This window comes from Pararge aegeria, chromosome 4 (assembly GCF_905163445.1).
Source record: "Pararge aegeria chromosome 4, ilParAegt1.1, whole genome shotgun sequence".
In the NCBI taxonomy this organism is placed as follows: domain Eukaryota; kingdom Metazoa; phylum Arthropoda; class Insecta; order Lepidoptera; family Nymphalidae; genus Pararge; species Pararge aegeria.
In genome coordinates this window covers 10,900,892-10,924,983 of record NC_053183.1, presented here as the reverse complement: position 1 = coordinate 10,924,983, position 24,092 = coordinate 10,900,892, and the positions used below count along the sequence as shown (strand labels likewise).

The following is a 24,092-nucleotide window of genomic DNA, read 5'->3' as shown; positions in this document are numbered from 1 at the left end:
CAATCCACCTTTTTCTACCTTCCTTTTTTCCTACCTTTGAGTTTTTCTTTTTCTGATGGATGATGTATAATTCAGCCCCTCTATAATTGTTCAGTATCCTCTCTTCATATCCCACCCACCTAAGATGCTGTAATTTGTTGACCATAATCAGTTGTTCTAGTTCAAAGTATAGCCGGTAATGGTTGGTCCTGTTTCTCTGTATGAAAAGAAGATTTTACGGCGTACCTTACGTTCAAAAGTCTAAGTTTCGCATTTACCTTATACATACGACAGGTAATAAAAATAGAATACCGTATAATTAATTATTTCTTATGAGAAAAACTTATGTAATCTGCGTATTCCAGAAGTACTTATTACTTAGAGATTATTGTATAACTTACTGGCATTATATATTTCCCCAGACTAGGTCGCGTCCGCTAATTGTATTTATAACAATCCACGTTACATGTTTATGGCTTATAATGAAGGTCTCTAGTTAAACTTCTTTCAGTGGAGATATTAAATCTCCTTAGATCATCCGCGATGCAAAGTCTATTTATTGTTTGTAATTCTATCTATTGTATTGTTTAGTAATTCCAATCTTGTTATAGGTACGCATGCTACATAAATAGTAATTACCTACTTTGACAGTAATCAACATGAAACGGTACTAAAATAACAAAGTAGTTTAATAACATGGCTCCTATATTCATGAATGTATTTGAATGCCATATCTACCAAGAAAAACTGGTAACAGAGTTATTTGTTACCACTATTTTTAATAATTCTCAAAATAGTACCGAAAACTTTTTATTTGCATTTTTAAGTGTGTTAATAATAACATTTCTGTTTTTATTAAATTATTTCATTTCATAACGTAAAAAGCATTTTAAACGTTTCCCTTCGAGGTACCGAATTCTCTGTATGCGAAACTGCCTGTTTTTAGATTAGGTACCTACCTAACTGTTATTTTTAGACACTTGCTTGACACGGATATGCCCCAGCCATATCATTAAGGAAGTAGTAAAACTTAATCTGCAGTTTTAAGTTAAAATTCAACATAGGTACACTAAAATAAAGTATTTTAGTGTACCTATGTTGAATTTTAACTTACTCGTGTCGCATTTATTAAAACACTGATTTAAGCAGTGCACATCAAACTGTAATACATCGAGGAATTTATATTACCACGTATCAAAACTATATTTTATAAGCCTTCAATGAAATACGTACAATGGATTTCTACCGGCCACAGAATTTACCGTTAACTCGGCGGCTATATCAACGCCGCGAAACTCCAAGCAGCGTTAATATTACAACTTCCACATTCTATCATTAACCGCTAAAGTGAGCTGTCTTCTTGTCTGCGATATCAAAATGGCCACAATAGATTTATCAAACCCAACCGTTCAAACATATATTCTGTATTCAGCGATATTGGCGTTGAAATTATTGGCAATGGGAACACTGACGTCTCTGTTGCGGATAGGAAGAGGGTCTTTTGCGAATCCCGAAGATGCAAAAGCTTTCAAAGGGAAGGTGAAATTAGATGACCCATTAGTGGAGCGAACACGTCGTGCTCATCTCAACGACCTGGAGAATATTCCTGCCTTCTGGATTTTGGGAGCATTGTATTTGACAACTGGACCGAGCGCGGCGTTGGCTACTCTTTTATTTCGGGTTTATGCAGTGTGCCGGGTCATTCACACGCTGGTGTACGCTGTGATCCCATTACCTCAACCGGCTCGCGGAGTTGCATACATGATACCGTATGTGATTAAATGGTACATGGGTGTCCAAATTGTGCTGCATTATTTATCGGCTGTATAGACTTAGGTGGCTGTATGGAGTTAAGTGAGTCTTGTGAAGTTTAGGTTATGGTGTTACGGACAAAATATTAAATATTGTGAGTAATTATTTACGGAATTCAATGTGTTTTTATTTTTATAAAATTCATAATAATAAATATTAAAGATCTTTCATTTGCGTTTTTTTTATACTTTATATTCATTGGTGCTTGCTTTATTTTCATGCTATAGTGTCAATAGACCCTAAATATATACAAATATCATATGTAGATACCGGTATCAGTGACATGTGCTTGTAACTTTTATCTGATGAAGTTACCCGTGTGGGCTAGAATTGACACATAATATAGCAAATCAGTAGAAATATAATATAAGTAAATATATAAGAAATAATGTTTACAGAAAACTTATTGTTGGTAATATCTTTATGTATATGTCAGTACCTTATCTGTTTAAAATGTATTATAAAAGTAACTAATCATAGTAGCTATTAAAATTTAGATACAAGCATGACTTGACAACAAATAATATTTTCACATCAATTCACATCAGAATTTCAATGTCCTACACAAGTCTCGACTCAGTAGTCAGTTCTCGAATCATACAGTGTCAGTTCATCGCGTCGAACGCACGCGTCTCATTATAACAATATAACAAGTTTTGTAAATAAATATGGTGCCGGTGTCATTGGTCGAGCCCGCTGTGCGGTCTTACATCGTATATTCCGGTATTCTCGCTCTTAAAGTACTGGGCATGGCAGTGTTGACGGGAAGAGTTCGGTACAGGAAAAAAGTATTCGCGAACGTGGAGGACACAAAATCGACCAAGGGAATTGTTAAATACGACGATCCAGACGTCGAGAGAGTTCGACGCGCCCATCTAAACGATTTGGAGAACATCCCTGCGTTTTGGTTGCTGGGTGCGTTATATCTGACGACTGGACCTTCCGCAGAGTTAGCTACACTTCTGTTCAGGGTTTTTACGGCTGGTCGTATTATACATACCATTGTTTACGCCATTAAACCATTACCGCAGCCGGCGCGCGCTATCGCGTATGGAATTCCTTATCTAATTAACTGGTTCATGGGAGTACGGATTATCTCTCATTATATCAACGCACTATAAACGGCAAGATAGAAACGGTTTGGAGATGGAATTTCGTCGATTACTTGATGTTAAAATGGTTAAGTGAAACGTCATCACTACAGTTTGAATGATAATTGATAACAGGATACTTATGTAAATAATTATGAACAAAATAACATCGTAGGTATCTATTGACGTAACTGTACCTAATCAATAGTATGCGATACGTGTTTCTATCCTGAAAACCATTTCGTAGTGTATGCAAGAGATTTATACATAAACTTTTTTATTATCTTTTAGGTATGTAGGTAGGTAACTACTTCATGTAAGAAAATGTTTATTATCTTTATAAGGAATAAAATACAATCGATTGATGTTGTCATATTTGTTTTTATATCCGGTCCCATACAAATTAAAAACATTAAAGTTTTAAAATTTTGAAAATTTGGTATCTGGTCAAAGTTGAAGCCTTTGATTGATCGATTTGACCTCCAACAATTTAGGAATTATAATTACCGGATTTGACCTCCACCATGATCGTAGTCTGGACTTACCATTTGTGGCTTATAACTACTGACGTAGATAGGCAAAATTTTAAAATCACTGGGCTTAAGTATATATAATTAGATAAATATGGATATTTATGCAATACTAACTGTTGCCCGCGAATTTGATCGTGCTTATTGATTTATTTTCCTAATCTGCCCTTATCCGTTTGTTTTACTGGGACTACATTATTCTATGAGTATCATCTCCAGGGTGTAAGCTACCGCTTTTTAAAATTGCGTCAAGACTGCTTTATCCGTTAAGCTAAGTAAAAGGTTATTGTTTTAAATAAAATATCAGTAAGACCGAATACCATTCCGAGATCAAAGTATCCTATGTCGATCTACACGATGTATACTATATTATGTGCTAAATTTCATTAAGATCAAGTGCTTCGGGCGAGCTCAATAAAGGTAACTCACAAAAAAACAGACTCTTTTTCACAATTTATAATAAAAGCATAGAAAAAAAGTTTAATTTGACCATCGACAGTAACAGTACACAATGCATCAATGCCAAATTTATATCAACCAAAATATGTTTGCCTCGAGATCGGTGGAGTAATTTAGCTGAACATAGGTAACAAACGGACACCATTTTGCATTTATAACATAAGCCAATACCTTTACAGCAGCATCTACCTATCTGTTTACGTCATTCATCTGTTTAACAAAACTGTTAACTTGAAGACACATCCTATTAATAACAAGCATGACTTGCAAGTTAACAAACGATATTTACTACTCTACACTGTAAGTATAACATCAATGATTTAACCAGGATTATGAGTCAGGCCACTCGGTGCCAGCTAGTCACGCCGAGAGCACGTTCCGACATAAAAAAACCAATAACTGAAATAAACATGGTGCCTATGTCTTTAATTCAGCCCGCAGTGCGATCCTATATTGTTTACTCCAGTATTTTGGCTCTTAAAGTGCTTGGTATGTCAGTGTTAACTGGAATAGTTAGACATAAAAAGAAAGTGTTCGCGAATGAAGAGGACGCTAAACCGACTAGAGGCGTTGTAAAATACGACGATCCAGACGTCGAGAGAGTTCGTCGCGCCCATTTAAACGATTTGGAGAACATTCCGGCGTTCTGGTTGCTGGGTGCACTGTATCTGACGACGGAGCCATCTGCTGCGCTAGCTACTTTACTGTTCAGAGTGTATGCGGCTGGTAGGATAGCGCATACACTAGTTTACGCTGTTAAACCTCTGCCTCAACCGGCACGTGGTATTGCATACGGAATTCCTTACCTGATCAATTTGTTTATGGGTGTAAAAATTGTCTTTCATTACATAAGCGCACTGTAGTTTTGATAAACAACCTGTCTTTTAGACTTTGTAGACTTAATAGAAGATAGGTATTAATGAAGTTACATTTATAAAATTAGGGATGACAATGTGTCTTTTAAGTTGTATTTGTTATAGGTTATTTTTAAAACAATTGCGTAGCACATAACAGTATTTTTATAATCATAAAATATGTAGTGTAGGTTAGGATTTTGTTTGTTACACAATATATATACCATATGTAAAACAAAATGATTTTAAAAAAACCTTGTCTTATTTCCTCATCTGTAATTCTTTAAAAAAATCAAAAGATATTTACAAAGGTTTATAAAAACGCCATTCACAATATGAACTCCAGCTTTTTGAAAATAGGATCACCGCGTCACGTTAGTTTGTTGGACATTCGGATGAATTCGGTATAAAATATGATGACAGCTCCGCTTTGAGACCTACAGCGGATGTTTCATCTCTAATCCCGATGACACAAAATGTCTGAAACTGCACATTGTATTCATACAAATCCCTCAATTTTTCAGCTGAATATTTTCAGTCCGTTGTCAGTTCAGTCAGTTCCGTTGGTCAGTTTTGACAATAGATCAAAAGTTGATGTTTATGATTGGAGCCAAATTGAACCAAATATTGAGTGTTACATTTTATTCTTCATAAGGTATTCTTAGTTCTATTTAAAAGGTGCCACGAATCCATCATGATTTTTTCATGGGTACAGTATCCATGACAGGAGTAGCATACATGTAGCTATATAATAATATAGTGAAGTTGGCTTTCCGAATTCTTGTATATTGGCCGATAAGTAACATAAGCTGTTTTAGATCCTGGGAATATGTACAGTTCCCACGGGATAGATCTAAATCGCAATAATCATTTATCCTCTATATACTAAAAGAGTTGGCAAAACGGATTTTAATAAAACTTATTAGATGATCTTGGTCTTAATAGTAGAAAAGATAATTTCGACACGACAAATCTACCATTATTATAAAAATTATAAAGTGAGTGTGTAGGGGTTTCCTAAGGGCATTTAATACCCCTATATTTAATGTATTCTGTGGTAGGGCAACAGTACGTACACGACCGTCGTCATAGCGACTTTTGCATGAATCTTGATGTAAAAAATATATATCATAAAAAATAATATCATCATATAATTTTAAATCTTAAACTCGTCTGCAGCCTTAAGGACTCAAACCTTTTTAGTTAACAAATACTAATATAGTTTTAGTAATTGTAATCAAAATATTAATGGATCTATGTTGACTGATATATAAACAACTAATCTAACTATTTATTTATACCTGGTGCTATATAATTAACCATTTTCCTTGTAATATAATTGACCATGCAGAGACTAGCGGTCGCCACATTATTATGTTGGTACAAGTAATACATTATTTCGTAACTACTTTGTTATTTATGTGCGCGTAGTACCTAAGTATAAATAAAATATGTACCTGTGCATTTCGATCCTTGCACAAGGTCAAAGGAGGTTTCGAGATTGATTTCCATTGAAAACCTAAATCACAACATTCAATTCAACGATAAAAATAATATTAAGCACACGTTTAATCGTCAAGTCGATTTATCATTGTTATCTATTTTTGTGTTAATCCATTCTGTCATTACAATACGAGGTAGCTATACCTTTATACTATAACATAATGCCGCGAGTAGGCATGTCACAAAATGTCGCACAAGAGTTAGTGAGGTTTCCTCACGATGTTTTCGAGGAAGTGATATTTTTTTTACCTAAAACGCACATAACATAGAAAAGTTAGCTGATATTCGAACTCGGCACCCCGATAGTGAAGTCGAGCTATCAAGCGTTCCTGGCCTCTTCTAGACAAGGTATAAGTAGGTATTTAAAAAAGTTAGTTATTATTGAATTTAAATAATAGTAGACGTTTATACTTTTAGACATTTAGGGCAAACCCTCCCTTTGAGAGGGGCCATGTTGGTGATGATGATTATTAAATTCAGATGAAAAATAAAGGTTCTCGTTCCTTCTATGGAACTGATATGAAATTAAATTTTTTATACTAGGGGCTGAATCGAATGTATAGCGATATAGCAAGCGGGAAGTTGCGACCGACGCGGCGGCGACGCGGCTTGCGCCGTGCTAATAATCGCGATACGTGATTTTTTGCACGTGTCTAGCTTGTTATGCCAACCGAAACAAGTATTAAGTCGTGTACGATAGGTATATCTCATCTATAAACAGGAATAATGTTTTAATTAATTAACTACATACAAAACGATTTACATTACTCAGACATACTCTAGTTGCTTTTTCTTAATAAGTACAATTACGCTAAGGTAGATAAGCTGTGCAAGTCTTTACAAAATAATAACTAGCCATTTACAGTAAGCATTTAGTGCTTATTTCTTGTGGTGATTGGGTATACTGTAGATAAAATAAAATGGTGTCAGTAACATTCGATGAACCAGAAGTGCGTTCGTACATTTTGTACTCGGTTATTTTAGCACTGAAGGTATTCGCTATGGGAATATTAACTGGAAGAGTTCGACGCAAGAAGAATGTGTTCGCCAACGAAGAAGACACTAAAACAAGCAAAGGCGTTGTAAAATACGACGATCCAGACGTAGAAAGAGTCCGTCGCGCCCATCTGAACGATTTGGAGAACATTCCGGTGTTTTGGTTCCTAGGTGCATTGTACTTGAGTACAGGGCCTTCATCAGAATTGGCGACTCTTCTGTTCAGGGTGTATACGGCTTGCCGGATACTACATACAATTGTTTACGCAGTGAAACCTCTACCACAACCGGCGCGCGGCATTGCTTACGGTATACCATGTATAATCAATTGGTTCATGGGTTTACGAATTGTGTTTTATTATATAAGTGCCTTATAGTTATACGGCTTAACGTAAGTCTTATCAATTATTCATTGTAAAGTTAACATCTCCTGAGGATACATGTGTAGTGGGTTCATTGCTGCAGATCTGCTATGTGAGGTGTATAAGGATTGAAGAAATTATAAAGTACACCATACAGATTCTCCTGCTTTTCGCAAAGCTTAATTTGCTATAATTAAGCTTTTCATAATTTAAAATAAACGTTTTTTAAGCTGATGATTAGTGCAAAATGTTTCTCTCATTCTGTCATTAGTAATTGGACACTTGATTGAAGATAAAATAAACTTTTAACAGACAAAAAACTGCTTCTGAAAAATTTTATAAAAATACATCTGTGTAGCCCTCTGGAGTGAACAAACGTGATGTTATGCTGTGTAATGGCGTAAACAATGCTTCGATATCAGCAGTTACGGTTTATTTGCTGTCGTTTATAAATAATTCCGTTGTCTGCCTCCGAAACTTTGTGTAAACCTCAAAAACTTTAAGTACTTTCTCGATTTTCGGATGGACACTTGCCAAAAACCACCTGAGGGGTTGCTACGGCGTATCCGGGGGAGTGGGGCGACCGCGAAAGCTCGCAATAAGAAGAGCCCCAGGGTTCGACGACATCGGGGGGGAAGTGGAAGACGTCGACCCGAGGGTACCTTCTGCGAGGACTCGGACCTCGGCTCGGTTCGACGTTAATCTGAGCGTTGGTGGACTTTTGCACTAATTGTTAGTCGTCCACGTCCGGATGTCGTCAGAAATCAGTGCCCTCGTATTCGCCGGCGTAGACGCTGTGTGTTGCTGTGTGTTGTGTGTTGTTGGGCACATTGTCGGTAGTGACTTTAAATACTGAACAGGACAGGATTACTATAGAAACTATACCTAATAACCCATTTGCCCTTTAGGCGACGTATTTATGAAAATTTCCAATGTTACATCCAAAATTCAGATTTCAATTAACTAGTCAACCGCCAATTTATCTGCTGATGATATTATTCAATGGCATTTACGTAACTCACAGAACTGTTCGCTCACATTATTGGATTGAGTAGCGTTTAGGTAATTGTAAGCTGTGTGTTTATTGTTTTAAGTACCTACCTACCTACCTGTGGCGTGCACTTCATACATGCATAAAAACCCTGCCTACCTACTTGATATAAAACTCGTAGGAGGATAATTTTTGCCGCTTTATGCAATTTTCCTGCTGTATGCATACCCTGGTAAGAAACCCAGTGCCGCTGCTACCTACTATGTGATTGAGTTTATTTAGTTAGTACCTTCATTATTCGTAAACACCTTTTAAGAACACTCTTTGTCTGCTTCCAGAATACTACCAACCTCTGTATTAATTTAAGCTAAGATTGGTTGAGCTAAACATGGGTAACAAAGAATACAAAACAAGTGTTGTTATAATTCCCGTAGGAACCTATGTTCATCTCCGGGATGTGAGTTATCTCTTTGCCGAATTTCGTGTAGCGGTTTAGCCGAACATAGATAACAAACAAACAGGCACACTTTCAAATTTATAATATAAGAATAAATGAACCTACCGATACATATGCTGAGTGGTCGAACACTAGAATATCCTAACTAATAGTTTAAATGTCACAGTGCTTTTTATTTGTTTGTGAAAGGATGGACAGTAACATAGGTTTAACTATTTATTTTTATAAAAACAAATAAGACTTCCTTATACCTACTATCTACTACCATGTATATTGAAATGCCTATCCAAAGGTTTTCTTGAAAAAATAACTTTAGCGGTAAGCCTACCTTTGCACGCCAAAGCCCAAACTGTATAGATTAATCTTTTAAGTACTTATTGTGTGTTTTTGGAAGTTTTTTTTCGTAGAAGCCGTCACGTATACATATTATCGCCAATTTCTGGCTGCCAAAATTGGGGAGCCCTCGGAGCTCCAGTTTTTTTACGAATACAGGTTCCACCATGACCCCACTATCATGTACACATTTTTAAGCAATCTACGCATAAAAAGTTGCCATCTATTGGGTCTATTTAAATAGAGAAATATATGAGTTTTGTCTTTTTGTTCCTGAACCCCCCCCCCCCCCCCGACCGTATAAGTTTGGTTGCATCTGTACCCATTGTATTTTTGTGTGAAATAATGTCTTCAATCAAAATCGAAATAAAAATAATATTAAATACTTAAACTTTAATTATATTTATTCGTATAGTTGAATAGGTTAAATATATAGCCCATTAAGGCGGTTGTTTGTCATAATTAGTCCTGGTAGCAGCTGAAAGTACAATCAGTCAGGCTGTCACACCTGGCGACTGGTTGATATAATCTAAGCCTCTACTGTCATAATTAGGTAGCAACGTTAAAATTAGTTGACATTTTGATAAATATATGCTATTTAACTTTAGGGTAAAGTGGTCGGGTTTCTTTCTATTCCGAGTTTATCCATGTACTATCAGAAATATAAAGTTACCTAATCAGCGAATATCTATACTACGCTTTTGCATTCGGTAAAAAATAAAATAAATGTATTTATAAATTATCAAGATTCCTTGTAAATTCATGCATTAGGTACCTTTCCATAATTATTACACTAGTAGGGTATCTGTGCTCTAAAATCTTCTCTCCTATTGGAGAGAAGACCTGGGCACCTCAGCCATCGGATGTAATAAACTATTACAGCAGAAATACTTCATAGCACATAAAAGTATGATATAATTTCAAACGATAGGGATGTTACGCAGTTTCCGTAAAAAGGTGTATTTAGAGAGAACACTCTTCCTTTTTTTATCCTACTACAAGTTGGCCCTTGACTGATGTTTCAGCAAGTAAGCGATAATGCAGTCTAAGATAGTAGCGGGCTAACCTGTTAGAGGCATGGCAGTTATAATAAACCCATACACCTAGTCGGCTTATATAGATCATTAATAACGGAACGATTAATCGCATGGCGACCCGACCAAACCAGAGAAAATTCAGAAAATACAATTTCCCAAATTGGGCGTGCCGGGGAACCGAACCCGCGTGACTCACAAGAAAACAGTGCTCGCCTCTGCGCCAGGGAGCTCGTCAAAATATAGTGGTATTTCTCAACGGGTTTTCAGTTTTGAACTTTATCTTGCTACATCCATGTTATTTGTCACCGTCATCCCTGGAAGCAGCCGACTGTGCAATTAGTCAAGCGCCACCTGGTACGGAATGATTGATGAAACGGAACTTCTACTACAATATTCTGACATAGGTTAACATAACCCTAACTAACCGTCCTTGTATTACAACTCCCTCATGAAAATGATCATTTCATAAATGAAGAGTTCATTTCCAAAATGTGCTTGGTTCATAATAACAAAATGAAAGGTACCTTAGTGATAAACTATAGAAACTTTTTAGTGTATTATTAGAGACTGATAACGTCTTAAAAATTTACAACATCACCATCTCGCCCCAAAGTAAGCGTAGCCTGTGTTAGGGGTAACTACTGAGATTACTTTTTTATGAATTACATACCCATACGAAATTTAAGAGAAAAGTAACAGTGTTTTATTTTTGTATGGGTATTTTTAAAATATTAAATTAGTAGCTACTTTAAGTTAGATTTGCATACAAACTTCAAACCGCTATTTTCCCCCCGACAGCATGAATTATATTTGCCATATTTCAGCTGTTTCGTCTAATGGTTTTTTTTATATCATCATCATCATCATCACATCAACCCATTACCGGGTCTCCGCCCATAATAAAAAGGGGTTAAATTGTGGGTACATTTTTACTTAAATAAAGATATTTCGTCACACACACACACACACACACACACACACACACACACACACACACACACACACACACACACACACACATGAACTGCATTTTGACATAAAAACACTCAAATTTACATAAAAAGGTTCCCCAATCATAGGAGGTCACATTTGCCTTGGACTATTTTTGTGACCGACATCAAATAAATATTATTGATCGAAGAAGAAACACTTTAGTTTGCTCTAAGAAGGTACGTAATGGGAATGCGGTAGTAAGTACCTATGTACCTACTCAATGAAATAAGCTTTAAAAAGTTTACACAATTTTATCTTATAATATCGTCTACCCTCCGTCCTTAACCAGCTATCTTGTTGAAAAACAGGACCCTACTTGATTCTACGGAGTATAGAGTAGACCTAAGAAAACGTTTTTCCCAAGTATTACATTATTTATAAAGAAAAAGGGGAACGACCTACTTAGGTAGTCTAGAAAAAAATATATATATACAGTTAGATGCTAACATGAATAATGCTAATAAAAATAACTTATCAAACAAACTTAGTTCTGCTACATATGTTGTTAAAACCATATGACAGCTGAAAGTCGTGCAAATTGGTTGGTGAATTTTAGTTACATTCACAGTTGTCTCATGGTAGGTACCTACTTTATTAAGGGATAATGCTACTAAAACTGATGCTTTGTTCGTGGTACTTCAAGGGAGTTGATTTTGCTTAAAAAAAGAAAATAATTATTAGTACATATTATATTTAAGTTTAACATTTTAAAAATTGTAATCTTCCGTATACTTATGGATATTACTGTTCGAAAAACTCGAAAAGTATTTAATGGATTATTTTAATTTTTTTACATAACGTTGCATTTTTAGGTAATCTAAGTAGTAAGTACCCACGAGAACGGAAATTAAGATATGGTAGGTTAGTAGTTACTAGGTAGATATAAACAAAAATTAGAGCTTCAAGAACAAAAACTAGTAGGTATCATGGTAATTAACCGTAGAAAGTAAAACAAAATTGTAAGATAATATAATATTATTTTTTATTGACTTATTACCTATCCTAATTTCCTATTTAAAAAACTGGCGAAGTCTTTTCTTAATTTTTTGTATTAAATACCTACCTACCCTTTTTAAGACTCGCCTTGAATGTCAAGTTATACCTCTCAAGAATGGCCTTTGCCAAGCTATTTCCATTATAAGGTAGCATATTATATGACATTGGGCACGTGTCTTAAAATATAATATTCATTATCACTGAGAAAGAAAACCTGTACCTACCTAAGTTCTTCAAAACAGTGCAGCGGAGCGCGCCATAACGCAGTTGACAGATATACCTACAATAATATTAACGTAAATACCTATATCTATTTCATTTTGTGCGGATACAATGACTGCCGAACCAGTTTTGTGACGTAGGCAGCCAGTTTCACCGGCCGGCTCAGAAACGCGTGGTTTATTCTGCAAATAACCTACAACCAAAGGTAAGTTAGCAATTTAATCTATTTACAAAACCAAAGAATTACAAAGATCACAACTGTAAATCGTTTTGCTAATAATGTATATCGAAGAATTCAAATCAATACAAGCAAATTTTCGTTAGGTTACGAGAACAGCTAGAATAATCAAAATAACCTTTATTAACTAACATTTTAAGTTTATAATCGTCAAGCGCCCGTCCAGCAAACCAAGATTATTATTACAAACAAACGTGACGTCATGAGATGTATAGCGTGCCGGGCGACACAGCTTGGTGTCTATCCGTCTCATTCTCACATATGAATAGTCGAGTCCGTGGTCAAGGTTAACAGAGAGTTCAAATTAGAAACATGGTATTTGAAAGAACTTAGTATGTAAGGGTTGTGTCAAAACACGTTCAGAAAGATGGGTTAGCCAAAATCAGGTTTATTTTTAATATATACTTATTAAACGTTAGACAAGTTTGGCTGCAATAAAACATGATGGTATATTAATGATAATATAGATTAGATAAACTTCTAGATACGTCTATTTTCTCTTCGTTTGAAGGTACACACAATATGTGTACCAAGGAAAACGGAAGCCGACAGTGCGTTCTAGGTTTTTGGAGAGAGTATTAAAAACGAGGAAGTAAAGAGCTTACCTAAGTGCCCATTTTTTTTAACTCCCTGTATAAGTTGGCCCTTGGTCCTGATAGTAATTTATGATTCAGTCTTAGATGGTTACGGGCTAACAAGTCAGGGTTATGTTATAGTCAGCAGTTATATATTAGTCTCCTAATCGGTTTCTACACATCGGAACGCTTATATTTAGTCTGTAGGGTGGTAACTAAAAGGCCCGGCTAAAACCTTACCAGACTACAAGAGAAAAGTATAAAATTAAATATTCTCAAATGATCCCGGCCGGGAATCAAATTCCTCCACTCATAAAAAAAAGAAAAGCGGATTTAGTCAAAAGTTAAAAGTCAAATTTCGTATTCAGAAAGTAGACAGGTTTCGAATTTTTATATTGAAAAACGTTTATGTTTATAAATGAAACTAAATACTTAAAAAATCATTGGAGTAAAATATGACAAATCAGCTAAGCACATCAATAATCATCGTCATGAATAAGGAATGCAGTTCTTTTAGAAAAAGTGTTAAACTAATGTAACACTTACATATACCTAATATTATATGTATATATAATTATATATTGTCTTATTTATTCTAAGACTATAAAGGACAATATGTACTTATAAAAAGATAAACCCTTAAATAGTGAGTCAAGTAGGGCGAGAAATTGTAAAATGTCTCCCAATTTACTCGATAACGACTCTGGAAGTAACCCTTTTCAAACCTCCCTCAAGTGTGACATGCGAGGGCTACGAAAGTTCATAAGCAGACCATTTCAACCGCCTTCATACGTGAGTCTTAAGTTAAACATAAAAAGATATTTTTAGACCGACGAATATACAAATTAAAAATTTAACACAAGATAGACAGACAGACAGACATACAGACAGACAGACAGACAGAAAGACAGACAGACAGACATACAGACAGACAGACAGACAGACAGACAGACAGACAGACAGACAGACAGACAGACAGACAGACAGACAGACAGACAGACAGACAGACAGACAGACAGACAGACAGACAGACAGACAGACAGACAGACAGACAGACAGACAGACAGACAGACAGACAGACAGACAGACAGACAGACAGACAGACAGACAGACAGACAGACAGACAGACAGACAGACAGACAGACAGACAGACAGACAGACAGACAGACAGACAGACAGACAGACAGACAGACAGACAGACAGACAGACAGACAGACAGACAGACAGACAGACAGACAGACAGACAGACAGACAGACAGACAGACAGACAGACAGACAGACAGACAGACAGACAGACAGACAGACAGACAGACAGACAGACAGACAGACAGACAGACAGACAGACAGACAGACAGACAGACAGACAGACAGACAGACAGGCAGGCAGACAGACAGACAGACAGACAGACAGACAGACAGACAGACAGACAGACAGACACAGACAGACAGACAGACAGACAGACAGACAGGCAGACAGACAGACAGACAGACAGACAAATAAAAGACTGATCACCAGTGGCGTGCACAGGGTTTTTGAACAGGGTATGCATAAAGAAGGAAAATGGCATAAAATGGAAGAATCCTTTCCCTTTATGAGTAATACAAAATTTTTAGGGTATGCAGTGCTTTTGTGCATGTATGAAGTGAACGCCACTGCTGATCACGTTTATTGTAAGACCTATTTATTAGGTATGTGTCTACCATACTCCTTAAAAGGTTAGCCCGCTACACCCACATACAGTAATTAAAGTCGACAGTCGCATTTGAGTAACGCGCACTTGAAGAAGTAGGTAAAAATAACTAAAATGAGATGATAAAAACTCAACGAAATGTTATTTTTATGACAGCAAAATCGTAACCATGAAGTACTGAAACGTGTTGCATTATTATTCTATCTCCGCTAACATGACTGTATTATTTAAAGATGTTTGCAAATTGCTACTTCACGCAGATGCACCTGTATCCTTTTATAGCAATGCCCTGTTAAGGCGAATTTCGCCCAACCATACAACAATCGGGCAATCAATAGCTGGTCACAACCTGCACAAGACTGCACATCGATTGCAATGATGATGATACAACAAGCACAATAACTATTTCATTTATTGTTAAGAATAATAAAAATATCATGATTTTTTGAAAGGCAAGGTTGGCATTTTAAACTTTGTGAGCTAATGATTGCTTTTCTCTTTAATTATGAAGGCCGGTCGTACATAAAATGAATTATGGTCGATTGCAAATCTCTCGTGTGTTTTTGAGTATCTAGAAACTAACAAAATAAATAAATAAAGCAACAACAAATGACCTAACGTTTCTTATTTTAAAGTTCGTGTTAGTGCCTAATAACGGAAAATCAGCGCTTCTAAATAACCAAAACAGAATACGCTACTTTAAAAAACAGATAATTTTATTGTAACTATGGTGTTTTGATGTCTCTGCCTACTTCAATTATTGCTTAAGTGTAAAATAATATACCTAGTTAATTATTGTAAAATATGCATTGTTATTCAATCACTTAAATGCAATGGAGACTGCTATGCTTGGAGAATATCTACATGATAAGATTAAAAACGTGGACATCTGTAGAAGAACCAGTGTTACTGCTACAGCTGAAAGAGTTGCTTTGTTAACGTGGCAAGCAGCACGAAGGACCGATGGACGAGTGGGTCCCAAGGTGCTGGAGTGGCGATCCCGTACACCTCTCACTAGGTAGACAGACGACATTAAGCGAGTCTCAGGGAGTCGCTGAATACATGCGGCTCAGGACCGTGGAGTGTTGAAGTCCTTACTAAAGTCTTATGTCCAGCAGTGGACGTATATCGGTTAAACTGATGATCGATATTTTTATCGACTTAAACTGCAACTGTGAATAAAACTGAGATACGAGTATTAACAGTGACCATTCGCCTTAAACAAACTGAATACACAAATTGCGGGCGTCAGTAACAATAAAAGACTACTCTATCTGCTATAGAAGTTTATCTGTCTAGACCAAAAATAAAAACGGGATATGCAATATCATTAGTCAAGTGATCTTAGAAAAATGAGACTTACAGTTTACTCTAATTCATTCAGATGAATTATTAGTTTTTTTCAATAAACCTCCTTGTTTGAAGTATACGACTTACTCGACATTTTCATAATAATTAAAATAGTAAAAGCGGTGATCGCCTAGTCTTCGACTTTTCTTTTATGGAGACCGATTCGATCCCCGGACGCACCAGTCACTTTTCGGAGTTTTGTGCGCTTTAATTGAATCAGTTAAAATATCCTCTATCCCCTATTTTCTCCCGGGAAGAGCTCTACATGCGCTGTAAGAGGGAGGCACCGGTGCGTTCTTAGCAGAACCCGGAGCCTCCCAAATATGTGCCCAGGATGGCCACCCCTCGGTCGGTTTTAGTGGGTAAAAATCCCACATAATCCGATCATCCCTGAGGTCGGGTATCTTTAAAGATTTCCCCCCCGATAACAAAAAAAAGTACCCCCTATCCAACTAGCCTTTTATAAAAGATAGCTGACACTAATCGCGAATGACTAAGTGAATTTTTTGCAGCGTAAGTCTCGCCCAATCATTTTTGCCTCATCATATAGTTCCTGCAGTGTGTAAAAAAGCAATAATGCAATATAAATATTTAGTAATATTTCATAGATAGGTACTTCAACTACACCGACGTTGTACATAATTTCTCAATAATAATCTTGCACTGCTTCATAATTAGAAAACGTTCGTAAAATAATCAATGAATGAATACACTTATACCGCACATCGATCTCCTCCAGGAAACCAATGGTGTAAACGACAAAGCTATCTATATGTGCATATGTAAAAAAAACAATTAAAATACTAAGTTCATATTATATTGTGAAAGTATATATCTTTCATAGATATGCATTAATTGTCATTTACTAGGTTTTTTTACGTAGTGCGTTCGGAAAAAAGTTTTATATGGCAGTATTTCGACGGTTTATTGAAGCTGGCGCTATGCCCAATGCCCAATTTGTGATATTAAAACTAACTGTTCCGGCCGGTACTGACCGATTAATAATATTATCTATACATTTCTTTTGAAACAGTCTAGGTATTGAATATTGTTTAAGAACAGACGCTACTTTGCAGAAGCTCATAGGTACAATGATTTAATATAAGTTTAATTTGCTTTAATTACCGACAACCAGCCCAATTCGTTTAGTGTACTGTGCACTGTATACTATGATGATGTATCAGACAGACCTGATGGCCACCTATTACAGCCCGCTATCCTGGCATTAGAGCAGCATCAAGTTCTTAATCTTCTTTCCTTAGAGAAATTAAGTCTAAAAGTCGATTAAAAATAAATGCTTAAAACCTATATACAAACATATAGTGAAAATTACGTGACGTGTTTTTTTATTTTACATTACAGCATTTGTGTTTCATCATATACCGATTGAGTTAAGTTTATTCAACACTGCAAGCTAGATTTATCAAGGCAAATCATTCTTAATTCAATCGGGTATTCAAGTTTTTTTATGAATGTACCGAAGAGCTTTTATCTGGCTAATAAGAGCACACTTTTTTTTTTAATTATAAATTTGTACCTCCTGATCATAGATAAACATTTGACTTTATCCAAATATTTTTTTACTAGTATGTAAAAAATAATTATTCAGACGTAATTATTATAAAAATGCGCGGTGCATAAAAATAGCTTCGTGCTATTTTTCATAAATCTCTGAAAAAAACTGATAACATAAATATTTCGTAAAAAAAAAATTGGTAATAATACCAATAAATTCTTTGACGTTCATCGCTCTACTGTTGAAAAACGTAGAATGAAACGCGTTGGCATTGATCATTAAATAAAAAATATATAGTATAATTTAGATGTGTGTAAATTACGGGTATCAATAGATCATATACTAAGCGTAAAGTTTTTCAATCGTACTGTTAGTGCCATATATACAAACCTTTGAAATTCAGTACCTACAGAGAGTATTTCAACCAATTTAAACAAACGACTGAATTGTGGGTAATTAATTTATCTGTTCTTGCTCTCGGAGCAAGCCGGCACCTACTCCAATATTGCCTTTTTTGAAATACTTTAAATTACCTATAACAATTGACTGCAAATAATGTGTGTATCTATCTCCAATCATATTCATCAGATCTTCACATACATATAGACAAAAGTAACTGATAGAATAAGCTATCCAGTAAAAAAATAATTATTTAAATCGTTTAACATTTGACATAGTTATGTTAGGATTTAATATCGTCAAACATTTTCATCCCCTGTCCCAAAAGAACTGAGCTGAATTTCGGGATGAAAAGTATCTCGTTGTATGAACTCAATGCGTCTTCAATGTACAAAATTAATGAATGAATTTGACCCGTTACACTTTTATTGAAAGTATAGATAGATAACAGGCAAAATATGTGTACTAAACTGTTTACCTACTGTAACACTGTAACTTACTCTTATTTTCCCAAGTTTGATAAACGAGGTATCGTTTATGGCATTATGAAATCTAAAATATCAGATATGAACGTGGAAGGTTGCACACTTCGTCGTCTTTTTGTAGCTATTCAGTAATAGTAGTTTATACAAGTTTTAATCGCGACTTTTGGTCGTTTGTCGCAATAGCAACGCACGATAAATTGTATTGTTTAGATTCAATATCTTAGTAAATCTCCAATTGTATAAATTTAGCGTCGCTACTAACGTGTGGCAGTTTCAGGTGACATCGGGTAAAAGTCGAGCGGGGTCGATCCATGTTATGTGCATATATGCTGTCACGAAAGTATCGTTGAAAAAACACGGTTTTGTGGGAGAGATTTAATAATATGACCGGCGACGGCATCGGAACTATATGACGATATTCCTGCGACTGTATTGCTACTTAACATAAGATTCAAACGTATCTATGGATTTTTCTCGCAATTTTGCGTTGATTGTTAACTTATAATAATCCATATCAAATTAATGAATATTTCAGTTTCGAGTAGGTATATTTTATGTAATTTAACCTTTAGCCCAAAAACATTACAGTTTGACATTATTTTACGAAATATTTTTTCCAAAATTTAACGCCTCAATTCACTTTAAAAATGCTGTAACTAATAGCTCTGTTGTTTTAAAATTTTTTTTTATGAAAGTAAAGCAGAACACACTGTTCTGACGCTCATTAAAATGTTTCATTTTGTATAAACACACGAGAAATATGAAATTTTTACACAAACAACTGAGATCCATTCTCATAAGCGAACGTGGAAAATTAAATTGAAATCCAGTTCTTTGAGCGGGTTCTATTAAGCGTTGCGTCGTTTACTAACGTTGCCAGTGAATTTGTGTTAAAGAGTTTTCCAAATACTCTGAATACTTTTTTTTTAATTCCGTACGACCCTAACTAAAGTAAATTGGACGTAGCTTAAAGAAATCCAATGCCATTGAAATATACTTTTAATATGTTTAATTTAAAAGTTTACATCGTAATTGCTTTATTGTAAATTGTTTGTGATTCTATTAAGGCGATGATGAGGTTATGTTTTCATCAAGGTTATTACCAAAAAAAATTGCGAGCAATTGTCGCGCTTAGGAAGTTAAACGCAAGTTTGTAAATCGAATGCTCCTGATTGGTACCGTAAAGTATGGCACTCACCACGAGTACGCGGCAATCAAACAAATCCACCATTTGATAACAATATTGAGGGAGTTACGAAATAAAATATTTTTTAATTTGTTATAGTATATAGTATTCTACTAGTTAAGCCCTTTCATTTAATACCTCTATACCCATATTGAGGAAGTTGTGAAAAAATATGTTATCAGCCATTTTGTGGCGATGCCTATCTTGTACCGTTTTTATTTAAACATAGCTACAACACAGAATTAAGAACATAAAGCGTGTACACGACTAACATTGAAGTATCAAGAAGCACTCCACTTTAGATTGGTGTCTGGTTTTTTATTATTAGTATGGATTCTGTATGTTTTTAGCTCAATGGCTAAGAACACACCCAACTAATTCATCTTTCAAACTGAAAAATGTATATGGTGTGTAATATATCATTAAAAAAATCTGACTAATCTCTTACCTTCGTAAACAGGTCACAGGAGACTGTGTGAAACACTTTGCCGTAGATGCAGATGTCTTTGCCGATGTCTAGATCTTTCCAGTGCCAATAATCTCCGAAATCATTCTTGGGTATCTTGCCTCGCTTAACAAGTCTTCCTTGCCATAATCCGGAATTCTGGGAAACAATAAAGTCGGATTTTTAATTCCTTGTAATAAACTAATGGTTAGTAATGTCACTTCGTAAAAAAATGTTGTCACATTTATTATAATAGGTACTTAAGTTTTAGCTTAGTCAGTGATTCGACTCACTTGCAAATGAGAACATACCTATTATAAATAATAATAATTCTAAATATGAATTCTAGTAAGGTGTCATTAGGTATTTATTAATCACTAATTGCAATTTAGGCAGATTTATGAAAAAAAATTGTTTTGAGTCAAGCATCGGGTGAATCACGTACTCGTTGTAATTGATTCATGTAACTCCTGTCACAACACTATTTTCTTTCCATTAAATTGTCTAGTGTCGTGTCTGTCACACTTAAATTTTAATTGTAGCATTATGAAGTAACTGTGTAATAGGACAAAAACAAATTAAGATCGCATCTAATACCGCGTTTGTTTAGGTTTTTAATGGAGTAATTAAGCCTAAAAAGTATTCTATTTGCGTTTACAGGATACAAGCTGTCTTTTTACAAAATGTCTTAAGGGTCGATGTAGTTAATGCATGAATAAATATATAAAAAAGACTGTTTTTGTAATCCCACGGCAACAGTTACCGGGATTAAAGTATCCTCTCCAAATTTCCATATACAGGATGCAGCCTATGTATCATTTATTAACATCAAGATTGGTGCTGAGCCTGAGCAAAACACACTTTTAATTTTAATTTTATTAAATAAGTGGGGATATATATTCCTACAATTCCCATAGTGTTATTAGATATGTAGCAAACTTAAACGAAAGCGATAACAAGAAATCTCCAAAGTTATCAAATGTTTAGACATCTCAAAAATAGGAAAAGTTTACTGAAATCTTTTCTCAACTTGCGCACCGTTCTATTCTTTAAATGGTGTAAGAATTGCATTGAAATTTCAGAAAATAAAATCTATAGTTAGCGGCACTCCCTAATCGATACTTAAGCCAAAACTGTATTTTTCATATATATCAATTAAAACTATGCACGATTTGAAGTCACTTTACGAAGTAGGTACTACGACCTCAAATTGGGCTAAGACATCGGATACTTGTTACTTGATACTCAGCTCATTTCCTTTCATGAAGAGGGGATTGAAAGTGTTTGATGATTTTACACCATAACTCCGTCAAATGTTAACCGATTTAAATAATTCTTTTTGCACGAGATACGTTGTATAAGTTTACTTTTGCCCAAATTTCCTGTAGATCTGATGCTTATGATTGACAATAGAGGCCAGATCTTCTCAACGGACAATAGCGAAACCTCTAACTTAAGGTTTACGTTACTGAATACATAGAGTATTGTCACATTTATGAGGACTTCAATGCTACGTCTGAACAAGAATATATGTTAGAATTTTTTTGGGTAACTTTATCATACGAATCAACTAACAATTTGATTTGGATTTGACGAAGAAGAAGTAATACTTAATTGCAAACAAACATCAAAATATAGATACATTAAATAAAGAATAAACAAAACAACAAAACTTGTAGGCATGCAAAAGCGGCCTTATTGCTCTATCATTGCGATTTTTTTTCTATCTATTTATATACTTCGTTAGTGATAGGAACTGAGACTAATGGATGCCAAATTATCTTTCATACTTCCAAAGACGGGCACCCATCCATTTACTGTCAACATTGCTTACCCAGCGCTATCGACTAATATATAGGTCTCCTGTTAAGCCACTCATTATTAATGCAGTCTTTAGTTATAGGGAATTCAAAGTATTTTAAATCACGCAAAACGGGAGTAGGTACTCGGGACAGGCATTTGTGATTGGCAATGTTTACGTGATTGAAGGTTTCAAATAGAGCAAGGACAAATATATTATTCGCCCACACCTCACTCGTTTGTTTAAATATGTTAAATTGTACCTGCACTTAATACCATTGGTTAATATATTTGGTTCGATTGAAATAACTTTACATTTGGTATCTGATTTATTTAGGTAAGCAATACGCTGCGTTCCGAAATTTACAGGGGCAAAGCCTCAGGACACATCTAATTAATAATAAAAAAATTAAAGTACTCATATTTTGACGTTTGCTGCTTATATGAGATACAGGTTCTACCTAGTTCAAGCATCAGTCCCCACATTATAAATGTGTAACAAGCCATAGCCCGTAAGCAACATTATATTGTACTCATACTTATAAGTAACTAGCTGTTTCCCGCGACTTCGTCTGCGTTTGATTTTGTTTTTAAAATATTCAGTATCGCTAAGCCTTAAATGAGTATAGTAGTATTTATATATAACATGTGAGTTGTGACTGTCAATTAATCATAGACAAATATTTTGCAATAAAATAAAATTGCGACTATAAAGTGCTTATATTAGGCCTACTTGAAATAAATGAATTTTGAATTTTATAATTAAAGACCTAAGCTATCCTATCTCTTAAGTTGGACCAGACTGCCAATTTAATTAAAAATCGGTTAAGTAGTTTAGGAGTCCATCGCGGACAAACATCGTGACAGGAGATTTATATATATTAAGATAAGATGTGGAGAAATAAATAAAAAAATAAATCATATACTTGGTACGAAACGGTAAAACGCCTAGGTCTTGGACATATATGAATAAGCATGATGATTAATTTTGTAAAGTTGCCCAGTGAGGTTCGGAAGTATCTACTATATTCAAAAAATATCTTATTTTTGCAGAATTAAATGTTTTGTTGATATAAATTGCAAATCAAAAAAATATTTCTCACACAAACGCTTGCCGGTTAGTAAGGATGCCGTCACCACACGATAAATAATTATCACTACAATAAGATTAAAATCAAATGGCATGGAAACCTTAAAATCTTCAACAAAGAAACAATAGGTATAAGTTAATGCAAGGTACTTGAAAAATGTTCGCGATGAAAATATTGTACAGACCATTATTATAGAGTATGAATGGCAACTTCCGTTGAAGATAATAAAAAAACGGACAACGGCTGCAATCACTTTGTGAGTTTTGCGATACAATGAAACGTGCATTTTATAAAGAAAATAAACAACTGTAAAAGATCGAACAGATTCAACATGATTCCGTGCTAATCTTTGTCAAGCATAGTAATCCGGTAACGCCAGTATTTAATCATTTGAAACCGTCTAGCCAGTTTTATAAAATGGAATACACCGCAAGTAGTGTTCAGTTAAGAAATACCTATTTTATGTGCCTATTCGTTGAACCTAAAATATAGGCTTCGAAAGAATGTATCAACTGTAGGTAACTGGTTTACAAAGCAGGCAGGATCGCAGCAATAGGCTAGCCGACAATTTCAAAAACGTGTTTTATTGTTGATCAAACTCAGAAATAGGAAGATTTCAGCCTTTATTTTAATAACGCTATGTCATACTTTAAAATTTAATTCCTTGGTGAACTCTGGCGAAGCACTTATATTTCTTTCAC

General features: G+C 35.1%; 4 protein-coding genes across 6 annotated transcripts in view; 3 read left to right on the top strand and 1 right to left on the bottom strand.

Annotated features, from left to right (window-relative positions):
- The window catches only part of LOC120623480 (EF-hand domain-containing protein 1-like), an 83,321-nt gene that overhangs the window by 43,452 nt on the left and 15,777 nt on the right, over window positions 1–24,092 (bottom strand). The window contains exon 4 of the mRNA XM_039889517.1: window positions 20,504–20,659. Coding sequence (XP_039745451.1) covers window positions 20,504–20,659 — 156 coding nt within the window. The remainder of the gene's footprint in view (window positions 1–20,503; window positions 20,660–24,092) is intronic.
- On the top strand, window positions 1,310–3,253 carry LOC120623486. The gene is made up of 2 exons (XM_039889526.1): window positions 1,310–1,803; window positions 2,484–3,253. The coding sequence occupies exons 1-2, from the start codon at window positions 1,357–1,359 to the stop codon at window positions 2,910–2,912; spliced, it is 876 nt and encodes a 291-aa protein (XP_039745460.1). The 5' UTR covers window positions 1,310–1,356; the 3' UTR covers window positions 2,913–3,253.
- Window positions 4,056–7,601, top strand: LOC120637789. Its single transcript, XM_039909804.1, has 2 exons — window positions 4,056–4,730; window positions 7,148–7,601. Exons 1-2 carry the CDS (start codon window positions 4,204–4,206, stop codon window positions 7,599–7,601), a joined length of 981 nt encoding a protein of 326 aa, XP_039765738.1. The 5' UTR covers window positions 4,056–4,203.
- Window positions 12,637–24,092, top strand: part of LOC120623481 (pseudouridine-5'-phosphate glycosidase) — a 220,864-nt gene continuing 209,408 nt past the window's right edge. For 2 of the 3 annotated variants that reach the window (XM_039889519.1, XM_039889518.1), the window contains exon 1: window positions 12,637–12,820. The gene's annotated coding sequence lies outside the window, so the exon portion shown is untranslated. The remainder of the gene's footprint in view (window positions 12,821–24,092) is intronic. The other variant, XM_039889520.1, reaches the window with a different exon arrangement.